Source organism: Xenopus laevis, chromosome 3L, assembly GCF_017654675.1.
Source record: "Xenopus laevis strain J_2021 chromosome 3L, Xenopus_laevis_v10.1, whole genome shotgun sequence".
Lineage (NCBI taxonomy): Eukaryota > Metazoa > Chordata > Amphibia > Anura > Pipidae > Xenopus > Xenopus laevis.
In genome coordinates this window covers 139,338,921-139,352,021 of record NC_054375.1, presented here as the reverse complement: position 1 = coordinate 139,352,021, position 13,101 = coordinate 139,338,921, and the positions used below count along the sequence as shown (strand labels likewise).

The 13,101-nt window shown below is 36.1% G+C and overlaps 1 protein-coding gene across 1 annotated transcript; it reads left to right on the top strand.

Moving 5' to 3' along the window:
• Positions 1-240: 240 nt before the first annotated feature.
• LOC121401601 (tubulin monoglycylase TTLL3-like) lies at positions 241-10,191 on the top strand. The gene is made up of 14 exons (XM_041587090.1): positions 241-303; positions 1,233-1,265; positions 2,107-2,419; positions 2,906-2,994; positions 3,674-3,770; positions 4,249-4,298; positions 4,786-4,905; positions 5,583-5,697; positions 6,634-6,762; positions 7,013-7,190; positions 7,578-7,726; positions 8,220-8,436; positions 9,005-9,440; positions 10,080-10,191. The coding sequence occupies exons 1-14, from the start codon at positions 241-243 to the stop codon at positions 10,167-10,169; spliced, it is 2,079 nt and encodes a 692-aa protein (XP_041443024.1). The 3' UTR covers positions 10,170-10,191.
• Positions 10,192-13,101: the final 2,910 nt, after the last annotated feature.

Below are 13,101 nucleotides of genomic sequence, written 5' to 3'. Positions count from 1 at the left end.
GTATTAATATTCATATTTCCACAGAGTATATTTATTATAATAACAAGTTTTAGTGAGTTTTAAAAAATACATCACTACTCACCGTTATACGTATTAAACTGAAATTTTATTTTTTTTTCCTATACAAGAAATTATAAATTACAGATATAGCTCTTGTTATTATTATAATAATAGCTATAACATAAATATTCTCAAAAAATCAAATACAAAATCAAATACAAATCAATAACATTCTTCACAATGAACACTTTAACGAAAAGACTTTGGAAATGTATTTCTTATTGCTTTCCATTTCGTAAAAAGGTAAGATTTCAAATAATATAATTAAATGCAATATGTTGTTAAGTTATAAGAATCAGCTCACCAATAAAAAGTCTCAAAAGTTGTAAAATCTGCAGTAACAATTTATCAGAATTTCACAAATATTTTATTTACCTTTTATAGTAATGCTAATCTCAGTTATCTGCATAATATTAGCTAAATTATCATTTTAAGAATATTAAAATGATTCCTGTAAAAAAAAAAAAAAAAAAAAGATTAAATGTGCATCTTAAACCCTCCAATCATCACAATCAAAGCAATTCTTAATGGCAAAATTAATTTGATACGTGTGATAAACCCACTATTGTTTATTTACCAACACAAGGAATTGTTGTGCCTGGGCCGTATCCAATAGAGTTTTTGCTTCATTGTTGTACTTGTAGCTGGCAGAACAAATATAGTCACTGACTGGCTGCTATTTTTTGTGGCCACAGGTGCAGATTTCCCTAGTGTTAGTAAATAAGTCATATTGTTTATTCACGAATAATTAAAAATAAAAGTCCATATAAAATTTGGATTCAGGTATTTGTCAGTTGGCACCCACTCCATATTGGGCCACATATTGTGGAGAATGTAGGTACATGAACATACTTTAATATGCTACAGTTGATATGTATGTTCAGTGTATACCAATGTGTAGCATTTCAGGTCTGTTAAGAAGAATCAGTGATACCTTTCCTTTGACTTGTGCTGCCAGATGTATACAGTACATGTTGGGTATATGGAAATCATGGGCTGTAGGGGGTCCTACAAATAGGTTTTTCTGGCCTGGGGAGGTCTAGTTCTGCCCCATATTAATAGGGATAATTTGGCAAAGAGCTATGTTTAAATACCCAGTATTAGAATATTCTTTACTGTCAAATGAAGCACTTAACTATAAACTGATAATATATATTTTCTTTTTTTATCAGAAACCTAATGACAATGCTGTTGAAGAAATTGAGGTAGGCAGGAGATATTTGTAGATTAAAACAGAACATTCTTTTATTCTTCAGACTGCCTTTCCTTTCATAGTACAGATTTACTTTAGCAACTTTCCTACATACTGACCTAATATATAATGGACGTTTAAGGTGCATGTGGAGTTTTTAACGTATCTTCAGTGCAGACCGAATCCCTTTTCCTCCTTTTTACCTCTTCTTGTTTAAAAATAAAAAAGTGTGTGTATATATATATATTAAACTTCTACACTGCTGCTTTATGAAAAGGCACATGTAGTATTGCTGCCAAAAATACCTTATTTACATATATATATACATATATATATATATATATATATATATATATATATAGGTACAGGATCTGTTATCTGGCAAACCGTTATCCGGAAAGTTCCAAATTATAGAGAGGCCATCTCCCTAAACTACATTTTATCCAAATAATTCCAAATTTTTAAAAAATGTTTCCTTTTCTTCTGCAATAATAAATTAGTTCCATGTACTTGATCCCAACTAAGAAGAAATACCAGCCTATTGGGTTCATTTAATGTTTACACAATTTTCTAGTAGACTAAAGGTATGAAGATCCAAATTACAGTAAGATCTGTTATCCAGAAAACTCAAGGTCCCGAGCATTGTGGATAACCAGTCCCATACCTGTATATACACAGTTATACAAGAGTGGACATTGGCTGCTCAGGAATCTTTGGGTTTTCCTATAAAATTAGACACATTTCTACATTGCACCAGTGGGTTATGGGCCTAACGTGTGGAACTGTAGCATTTACTTTACACTTTTACCTTACTTTTGTGAATTTCTTATTCTTGCAATATTTTATCTTAACAGATCAAACAGGAATCACTAGAAAAACAACCTATTGAAGCCAATAGTGAAAGAGAAACGAGTTATGAAGTAAATAGTGAAAGAGAAACAACTATTGAAGCTAATAGTGAAAGAGAAACGAGTTATGAAGTTAATAGCGAAAGAGAAACAACTATTGAAGCTAATAGTGAAATAGAAACGAGTTATGAAGTTAATAGCGAAAGAGAAACAACTGTTGAAGCTAAGAGGAAAAGAGAAACTACTACTAAAGCTCATAGGAAAAGAAAGGCGGCTAACAAATCTAATAGTACAAGAAAAACTGCTAAGAAGCCTAATGGTAATTAGTTAAATGCTTAAATGCTATCTTCTGATTGGCTGAACACTTTCTACCTGTTACTAGAAATGAACTAGTTGGTACTTGTTACTACTCCATGTCCCATCTTTAACCTTATAGTCCAACACTTCTTTCATATTAGTGGCAGAACATGATTTAGATGAATAAATGTGTTCAACTTCTAATCTTCACCTTTATCAACTGTGAAAATTTGTTGTTATTTGTTAACACTTTCCTAAATAGATTTGCCCCTGTATATGTCCTAGTACATGATGTTCTACAAGATTATTTCAAAGAACTGTCTTGTGTTATCATGTGGCTTCATAAAATATGTTTATGGTTTTATTCTGAATTTCTCCAGTCCTGGGAATTTTGTAGTAAATTGCCATCTTTATTTTGTACTCTTTGTGGTTTGTTAAAATATTATATCATTATTCATCACTCCTGATAATATAATATATGTATGTTATATCTCTTTTGCACATGCAGTTTCACCTGAACGGGATAAATTGTACTGTGACGAATGTGTATCCAGACAGAAGAGATGCTTCGAAGACCAGGTTAAAACATCAATTGCGGTAAGTAATTTACCAGCACCAGGAATTCTTTTAGCCTATGTTGTGAATATAAGTATATTAGGAGAAAAAAACCTAAAAATGACATTGCACAGAGAGTCCATCTCCTACAATGTAAATGATCTTAGTTTGGTGCCTGACTTCCCCAAGGCTATAATGACTTTACATAGAAAAGTTAAAGAACACTAGGAGTGAATAACAGATAAGCCACATTCTGCTCTTCATGTGTCCTGTTGTGAGAGCCATGATTGGCTGGAAGGAGGCACCTGGGTCTAACATAGACACAATCCACTAAAGTAACATAGTAATTCTGAATATACCTGTAATGGCCATTTTTACAAATGTAAAAACCAGTGTATTGCTGTGAGTAGATATGCTGATAGCCAACTCATAAGGAAATAGGTAGATGGGAAGAGCATTGTTACATTTATCCCTGATATCTGCCCAATATGCAACAAGTACACAGTTAGTATTGGTTGTATAACAAACTATTATGTTCTTCCACTACAGATATTTCCAAACCCCAAGACTTATGAATTTGTTTCTTTTATATACCTTAAGGTCCCTTAATATCACACAGAAGAAACATGATCCCATGCAAGCAATTTATTCTGTATAAGCCACCTTTAAGAAATTACTGTATTTGGAATCTCTAATGCGTTTCTCTTTAAATATCCCACAGAAAAAGAAAGTTTTCTGGACTGACTTTAAAAGATCCAATGACTTCGAGAGAGGCCTATTAAGTAGAGGATGGGTGAAGAAAATTGCCCCCACCTTCAGTAAGTCTGCTTAAAAAAAACATCTCTTCAAGGATTTTAGAGATATTGAATTGTTAATGATAAAAATGAACCTAGTGCTCCCCACATGCTAGCATATAAATGTCTGCCCTGGGGTTTCATGAGCACAAAGTTGATGAAGTAGAAGTAGAGGATAAAACCTCATGGAATAGGCGACAATTGCATGAAAGTTGCATCCAACTTTATCTTCCAGTGACTTTCTGATCTGAAAATATTCCACGTAAACATATCCGTAGGCCAGAATTTATAAGGAATACTTTTTCTGTAGGCACCTGACACCAAAAAACATGGTTTTGTTACACAGTTGAGTACTCTAGTCTTAAGCCTTAATATTATAGAGATAATATTATATTCCCTAATGTGCCTGGGAAATATGGGCAGAATCTGCTACTAGTGGAACCTTTCTGAGCAATCTAATAAACTGCGATAATGATACTAATGCAATGTTTTTACTTGATAGATGCTGGTCCCAAGAAAACTGTATTTCGTGACCCAACATATGGACATAAGGTAAATTCATATTTATGTTTGTACAATACAAAGATCTATGTAAGAAATGTGTGGGTAATCTTAATCTAACCACTCATGGATATGGCCAATTTAATTGAGCATTAAGATAAATATTGTTAATGTTTAATATTATATGCTTTCTTTTATCACACCATTGTCATTGTTCAACCCAGAACAGTGTACAATGACTTGCCCTTTCCTATAGCTAAACATATTTCTTTCTATGAACATAAATATAAATGCACTACATTTACTATTCAGTTAAAGTGCATGATGTGACTGGTGGAGAGGAGCCAAGCAAGTTAGCAAGCTACAGTACTTAGTGCAACTTAATTACAGAGTATGGTAGCAGCATAACTAGCAGTTACTAGGCCAGTTGTTATTTCTTCTGTGGTAAAAGAAGTAATATAATGCTCCAGAAGTTTACTAATCATTTGAGTGTACTTGCCTTCCATGAATAAACTTTGTATTTATTTTTCTTTTTTAGATTATAAGTCGTTATGACATACAACCCAACCTCATCCTGACACGTAAAAGAGTTGAACTCCATCTTCTGAAAGAGGATCAGATAACCAATCACTTTTGCAGAGTGCACGCCACAAGCAAGGTGAGCCAACTGCAGTGACTTACAATGACCCATATCAACCAATTAGATCTTTCATTTCTATCTCGCAGTAGACTGATCAAAATGAATTGCTTATTAAATACTATTTGTGAATATATTCACATTCTCAGTGAAATTTGCCGTTTTATTATAATAGCACAACAAAAAATAAAAAGCAACTTGTTTTAGATGATTTGATCCATGTCTGAACTGGAGGCCCCAGTATTTAACCAGTGTAAAGACCCAAATAGTTCCACATTAGCCCATTAATAAATACTGGTGCATGGCATTTTGATATTTGCCCGTTTACAGTCTGCCTGTGCAGGACTGCTTCTTTCATCTGAATCATATGGCTTCCAGTTAACATGATTGGAACCCATTATTTCCAAGTCAAAGACGGTTTCCAGTAAATGGAAGTGGAAATTATTTTACATAGGGTTTCCAAGAGAAAACAAGGCTATGATATGATGCCTCTTGTCACTGGTCATACTCACAATGTAACTTCTTCGGACACAGGTGACCTGGTGGGAATATAGAAGCCAGAAATGTGGCCAATCAGTGGCTCTCTAGATGTTGTTGCATTCTAATTCCTAGAATTTTTTGTATATTTATTTGCTATAATCTTTTTTGACTTTTTATATTTATAAAATGCATAACTAAATATGTTCTTTGTATTCTAGAGTGGTCTGTGCAAAGTATTAAGGCAATGGTGTTTGTCGTGTGATGCGAATCCACACACTTTCTTCCCTCGTTGCTACATGTTTAGTAAGATAAATGAAAAACAAGCATTCATTGGTAAGTGTGCATAAAATACTGTATCATGTCATTATGTCTTGGGTATAGTATCTTAAATCTGGGCTTTATATCCTTCAAAACCAAAGTATTATTTAACTTAGTGATCTACAACCAGTGGCTTATGAGCAACCAGTTGCTCACCAACTCTTTGGATGTTTCTCTCGTTGGCCTAGAAACAGGCACTTATTTTTAAATTCCAGGCTTGGAGGCAAATTTAAATTGCATATAAACTAGGTGTACTGCCATGTAGAGGATCCTGTATGTTGTCAGGCCACGTAGGGGCTACTAAATCACATCACTTATTTGGCACCTCCAGGGACTTTTATCATTTTTGCATTGCTCCAAAACTCTTGTTTTATGTGAATGTGGTTCATGGGTAAAAAATGGATGGGGCCCCTTGTTTAACACTAAGGTTATTTTATATATTGCATTTTTTTCATGGAATAGTTATTTTGGTTTAGCTTTTACACAAATGTATTTATATAACATTTGAAAAGGCAACAGAGCACACATTCCAATATAGAACACTGACCAGGCCATGACTAGTCCCTCCCCTCTCCTTGATGTCTCTCACTTATCACCTAGTCATTAGAATGTTTAAGAGGGATTCTGAAATCACTGGTTCTATATAGCTGTCCATATGAAATAATGTTCCACCCTAAATAAAATGTGCTCTAATGTAACAGCTATTAGAAGTTCCCATAAGTATATTATAGTGCATATTAACGACAACTCTCTGTATCTCTTATAAATTGTGCCTATATACATTAATATGTAAAGGAAAATAAATCCATAGTATCACCTGCTTAGAAATATAATTCAAAGTTCCATCTTTCTTTAGAAACTAAATATTTGCCCTGTTTGTTCTCACAGTTATTGTTAGTGTCATCTTTTGGTTAAATAGAGTATTCTAACAAAAAATGTACCTTTATTTAGATGACTTTACCATGACTGCGGCTTGTGGTATCCTAAAATGGGTTTTGAGAACCAATGGGAAGTCTTTGCAAGATGAAGTTATTCCCAGCCGGAAAGAAAAGGAAGAAAAAACGGCTATTTGCATGTCAGGTAAGGGAAAAGCAGCGGCACCTGGTATAGCTACAGCTACTCTGATAACAGAAAATGAGTTACTTGTAGTATTTAAACAAGACCCCTTCTTTGCAGTGACTATAATTGGACAGTAACACCTTGTTCATTTTTACACTGTAAGATTAGACTTGAAATGGAGTCACTGGCATCTCATGGTTTTCCAACCAACTATATTTGTTTATTGTTCTCACTTCTTATTAATCTCCTCCTGTTATGTTCTTTTCTGTAGATGCTAAAATAAACAATCATGGCCCTGCAAGAATTGTTCCAGAAGATATTATAGTAACAGCCCTTGTGGTTTGCCAGTTTCATCTGTACGACTTGACACATGAGGATGAAGACGACATAATATGTGCCGGGATAGTTGATAGAAAACATTTCATAAGTGACTACTATCAGGTTATGCAGTAAGTAATGTCAGATGAAACCATTCATAACAATTTAGATTTAGAAAGAAATTGTCCTGATTATAGGAAAACAATGACAGTGAACACTCTATGGGGTGATTTATGAATGTTCATAGAATGTTTGTTTCTTCGAATCATAGTTTTTGCGCAAATTCATGAATTTTTCTTATAGTTACTTAATCCATGATTTTTTAGTTATTTAGCAAGTGTAAAAACCATAAAATCTACGAATACAAGGGCCTAAAACAAATCAGATAGAACAGATATTTATCGTAAATAATAAACTTATTGGTATACATTATAATATTCTCCATAAACATTGTATTGCAATAGTGTGATGTGTATTATGTATAACTGTCTCTCATCCCTGCCCTTGTATTGTTACAGTCATGGTGCGCACATACAGAATTCAGACAAGTATGTTGATTACTGCCACCAATTGTTATGTAAGCTGAGAAGAGTGAACCCACAACTAGATATAGATGGAGAAAAAAACATCTGGATTTCAAAACCAAGAAATTTATCTAGAGGAAGAGGTAAGAGAATCTGTGAAATGGGTACTCAATTGTTGTTTAGGGGGAAACAAAAGTTCAGGTTACTGGTGGGTGCCCCCACAGGACATTAAATGACTCACATACAGTAACTAATGCAGAAAATCTGCAAGGGCTTATATAGTAATAGCTATTTCTATATGATCCATAGAAGGGTGAGGAACCTCACCGCCAGTGAGGTTTTGGGAGGATCCATGAGGGTTTTCATCTCATCTCATACATTTTGGCACATAATAAATTCCCATTCTTCATGGCCAATTCACAGTTATGATTATGGTTATTTCTGTGCAATAATGCAGAATATGTATAAATGAATTCCTAATTAGATGTGTGAGATGTAGGACCAATATGGTTTCAAAGGAGCAACCTTAGTTATTGGTCCAACGCATGCTGATTTTGTTGCTTCAGGTGTTACAGAATGGTTTACTACAATATTGATTTAAACAGAGATTGATTCATGTTTTACATGTTATTACAGGGATACGTTGCAGAAATGATCTGAAAGACATATGTTCCTTGGGAAGGGAATGGGTGGTTGAAAAGTACATAGAGAGGCCACTTCTTGTATATGGAACCAAATTTGATCTCCGTCAGCATTTCCTCATAACGGACTGGTACCCGTTAACTATCTGGTTCTATAAGCACAGTTTCCTCCGTTTCTCATCTCAGCCCTTCACGCTGGAGAGTTTAGATACGTAAGTAGAGGGTGCAAAATCTTGCATTCTATTTATTGTTATACAGTAATGACGTGATGTTGATATGACTTCACTGCTTTGTACTCTCAGAGGCTCATGTACAAACAGAAATAAGACTACTCTCTGCCTTATTTTAGCATGTTACAAACTGGTATAAATATCATAAGACCTTTTTAATTGAACAAGTAAGAATTACATTATAAAACACCTTGGACAATTGTGCCATTGTTGCTTGTAACTTAAAGGTAATTTATAGGTTTAATCCACGGTGTATACGATAATGTTTGGGATAAATCACTTTATGGCATGAAATGTATTTGCTTGTTTCCTTTACATCTGTGAAGTGGATGAATATGCTAAAGGCCCTGTTCTTCTAACCTCTGATTCTGTAACAGTTGCATTGGTTACAGGGCTCTGTAATTTTGCTCTAACTATGGTCAGCTTGCTAAGGCTAATGAATGGCTAAGGCAAGATTAGAATATTTAGTGACTCACTGGATACCGACACTGGATTACTAGTGATGGATCAGGCACATAAACCTGACAATTGTATTGTTTTATCCTTCCAGCGCCACCCATGTATGTAATTACGCCATACAGAAAAAATTAAAGAATGCACCAAATCGTCACCCCAACCTGCCTGAAGAAAACATGTGGCACAGTGACGAATTCAAAGAGTATCTTTGTACAATCGGAAAAGAGCAAGTCTGGGATTCAATCATTATACCAGGGATGAAGAAAGCCCTCATTCATACAATGAAGGCCACTCGGGAAAATGTGAAGTACAGGAAAAACAGTTTTGACCTTTTTGGTTCAGATTTTCTGTTTGGAGAAAACTTCCAGCCCTGGCTACTTGAGATACAATACAAACCTGGCATAACCAAAGACACGTCAGTGATGTGGAAAATTGTTCCACCAATGGTAGAGGACATGCTACGTGTGGTGATTGATTACAAGGATGACCCTAACTGTAATGTGGGAGGATTTGAACTTATATATAAACAGGTAAGTGCAAGTCAAGGGACAGAAACTTTGATACTGATGAATGTCTAAAGAATAATATAACCTCAGGCACATAATCTGAGTACATAATGTTTTTGGGCTGTGTTTATTTATATAAGTATGCCATGGGTGGGTACTTGCTACTTCAGGCTCTCTTCCCCCATGGGAATGTCTTGCAGATTGGACAAAATTGGTGTCCAACCCCCTGATAAGTTTAACACGGGCCCCAAGGGGATGAGGGGGTTGCAATTGCACCCAGGCAAGTAGTTATGCCACCAGCACTCACCTCAGCCTTGGAAATGGCTATTAGTTGCAACGCTCAACCCAAATCTAAGCAGTTCCTCTTAACTTAGAACAAGGTTACAGACATTTGTAAGCCAATACGTTTTAATAGTATCCAGAACAGTAAAATATTCAACTACCTTATAATTATAGGAAGGTATTACGTGAGAACATACAAATTAAGATTGTAGGCAATATAACACAGATTTAACACTAGGACACTGGGTATAACTTTTGGTATTACATCTGAGTATAGGAGACATCATTTTGAATACATAATGAAAATGATTCATTTAAGCCTAATGGACTATATATATATATATATTTTAGTGCTAAAAGCTTTCTGTTTTTCAGTTTTAGGCAAATTATACTGGAAATGTGTCACGGTCAGCACCCAACACCAGAACAGATGCCAGGCACCCTGGTCTCGGCTCGTACTTCACCAGTTAAGTGACCGCCTTTGGCCTCGGGAGGAGCCCTCAGCTTACTCAGATGCCACCTGGACTTAACGAGAGGTGCAAGGCGTAAGTTCTGGCTGGCAATGGGGCACGACTGTTTACAAGGATGCTGGAAGATAGGAAGCCACCAGGAACAGGTAGGCCGGGCCAGCACAAGCAGTAGGAATCGTCAGGCAGGCAAGGGTCGAAACCAGGTTATCAATCGGAAGGATTCAGCATGAGAGTAGTAGAGACTCAGGCAAAGGTCAGGATTGGAGAGATCAGCGTAGTAAGCAAGCAGGTATGGGTCAAACACGAAGGATCAATCAGGATTCACAACAATAAGCTCCCAGTAACAAGCTCATTGAACCTACAACGGGCAATGAGCTAATACTAAAAATCCCCTTTTATACATTTGAATTTCCGCGCCAATGCACGATGGCGCGCCTGCGCCTTTATGAATTGCCCTAGAGGACCGGAACCAGCATGGAGCAGGGAGCAACGCGGTATGGACCCCGCTGCCGCTAGACCACCAGGATTAGTGCCTTACGAAATGGGATTCTCAGTAAAGAAAAAACATTTAGAGATCTGAAGATAACAACCATCTCTGATCCATAACAGGTGGCTAGTGGGATGAGTCTTGGAGGAAGGAATAGTCCAACCAACCATTTCCTTTTGATGCCTATTTTTTTCTTTGTTATACCTTTTTTAAAATAAAAATTATTTCCTTAATCACTTTTTTGTCTTCCTTATGAATAATATAAATACTTTTTAACGTTGGTATCAGTTGACACCCATAGCTCTACACCCACAAAGACCACCTATTAAAAAAAAATAGAAATATATATATATAGGTACAATAGGTACAATAATTCCATCAAAAGCACATTTAGTTTGATGCAGAGAGTAATGTTCCAAAGAGTATGCCATTTATTTTGTGGTATTTGATTTATTGATCATGTAATTTATGTAACTATTTTTTGGTTGAACGTGTCACCATTTTCCATCTTTCCCCGCTGTTAACTCCAGGCCGGGTGGTGGGTCAATGATATCATGGAGGGCAGGTTGGTGACATTGCGAGGATGGACCTGTGATGTCAGTGGACACTCCTCATGTTAGGATTAATGCTGGATGCAGTTTGCAAAGTGCAAATAAAATGGCAGTAAGGACAAAGATGTGGCACCTCCTTGCCCCTCACCCTTAGTTCTGTCATACTTTCCCATTCAATGGAAGGGAATATGGCGGTGGACAATGGTGGTGATTGCTTACCCCCCGGACCAAAAATATTGTTGGAGTTGTGAGCGGACCCTTTGGAGACTTGATGCTGCTTTGTAAGATAAGTCTTTATTGCAACACGTGTGAAGGAGAAATGAGCAACCACTTTTGATTTAACCCTGCAGCCTACAAGGTTTTTATAGTCTCTCAGCTGTCACTCAGAAAAAGGGGGGCTCATACCTCAAGGAATTCTGTCTCCTACAAGATGGTCTCTATATGCTTTACCTATTACTTACACATACCTCCCAACAGTTTCAAAATTGATTTGAATAAGAGACTGGAATGTGAATAAGAGAGGCCTGAATAGAAAGATGAGTAATAAAAAGTAGCAATAACAATACATTTGTAGTATTTGTTTATAGATGAGGGTCAGTGACCCCCATTTGAAAGAGTCAGAAGAAGAAGGCAAATAATTAAAAATCTATACCAAATAAATAATGAAGACCAATTGAAAAGTTGCTTAGAATTAGCCATTCTAAGCTGCAAGTCACACAATTTCCCCAATAAATGCTCAAAGTAATGAATAGCACACCCAATATCAAGAAAATAATGGAAAAATGTATTACAAAAAATAAAGAAAATACAAAACAATTATACAAAAATACTAAAGAAACAAAGAGCCCAACGCGTTTCGACCTTAAGGGTCTTCCTCAGGGGCACAAATAGACAAAAAAACAAAAAGGCAGAACGAGCCTTACTGTCCATAAGGGTTTTATACCCCAAGCTGTGTGTCTTCGTTCACAAATCGGCGTCTAACGTCACTTCTGCTTCCCCAGATAGTAAAGAGGCCAAGCAATGAATTGTGGATCATCAAATGGAACGCATATGCGTTCCAACATATCGTCCAAGTTAGATTATATGCAGTAACATTTAATAACATTTCTAGCAATGCGACTGTGTGCACAAAAGTATCTAGATCCACTCCTCATCAATGAAGACATTAATTCAAAGTCACGCAGCAACGCTGCTGCATCCTCACGAAGGTCTGAAATATAGAGAACACGTCACTTCCTGTCATTCATCCTATTTGCGCATATGTTCCTCACATTTCTAACGCATATGCGTTTCAACTCATTATCTAAAGAAACGGATTAGATAAGTGTCATCTCTATCTAAGGCTCCAGGGAGTACCTAGCCAATTAGCACCCCTCTTTTTACTTCAATGGGTGTGCGGCTTCTCTCTATATCTTATACAATTTCCCCAATAGACCTGCTTATCTTAAATAGTTACAATTGCTTCTTTGCTTATCTTAAATTGTAACTAATGTATAGAAGTGCACCTGCCAGATATTCTGGACTCTCTCAAGTCAGTTTTAGAAACTTTGTATCTTTTTGTGGCTGGAGATCAAAGTGCAGGAGATCAAAGAGAAAGTCAGGACATTTCAGTAACAATCCGGGAATGCTGGTTGAGCTGTCAAAATTGGGACTGTCCTGCGAAAAATGGGACAGTTGGGAGGTGTGCTTACAGACAGCTCCCTGTAGCCCTGATACTGGCTGCCCAGCTGGATGATTACACAGAAAAACAAAACTATTTTCTACAAGGTCACGTCTGCATATACTGAAAGCATATTATGTGTAACTCTTAAAGCAACAGTTACATGAGTATGAATGGATATGCAGAGGGTGTCACAATATCACAATATGATCACAGTAGATAGATAAGAATTGGC

Excerpts from the sequence above, each read along its gene's own strand:
- LOC121401601 (XM_041587090.1), top strand. The coding sequence starts at position 241 with ATGAACACTTTAACGAAAAGACTTTGGAAATGTATTTCTTATTGCTTT. Across the intron at positions 7,191-7,577 it reads GACTACTATCAGGTTATGCA|TCATGGTGCGCACATACAGA; the intron begins GTAAGTAATGTC and ends GTATTGTTACAG. Across the intron at positions 7,727-8,219 it reads AAATTTATCTAGAGGAAGAG|GGATACGTTGCAGAAATGAT; the intron begins GTAAGAGAATCT and ends ATGTTATTACAG.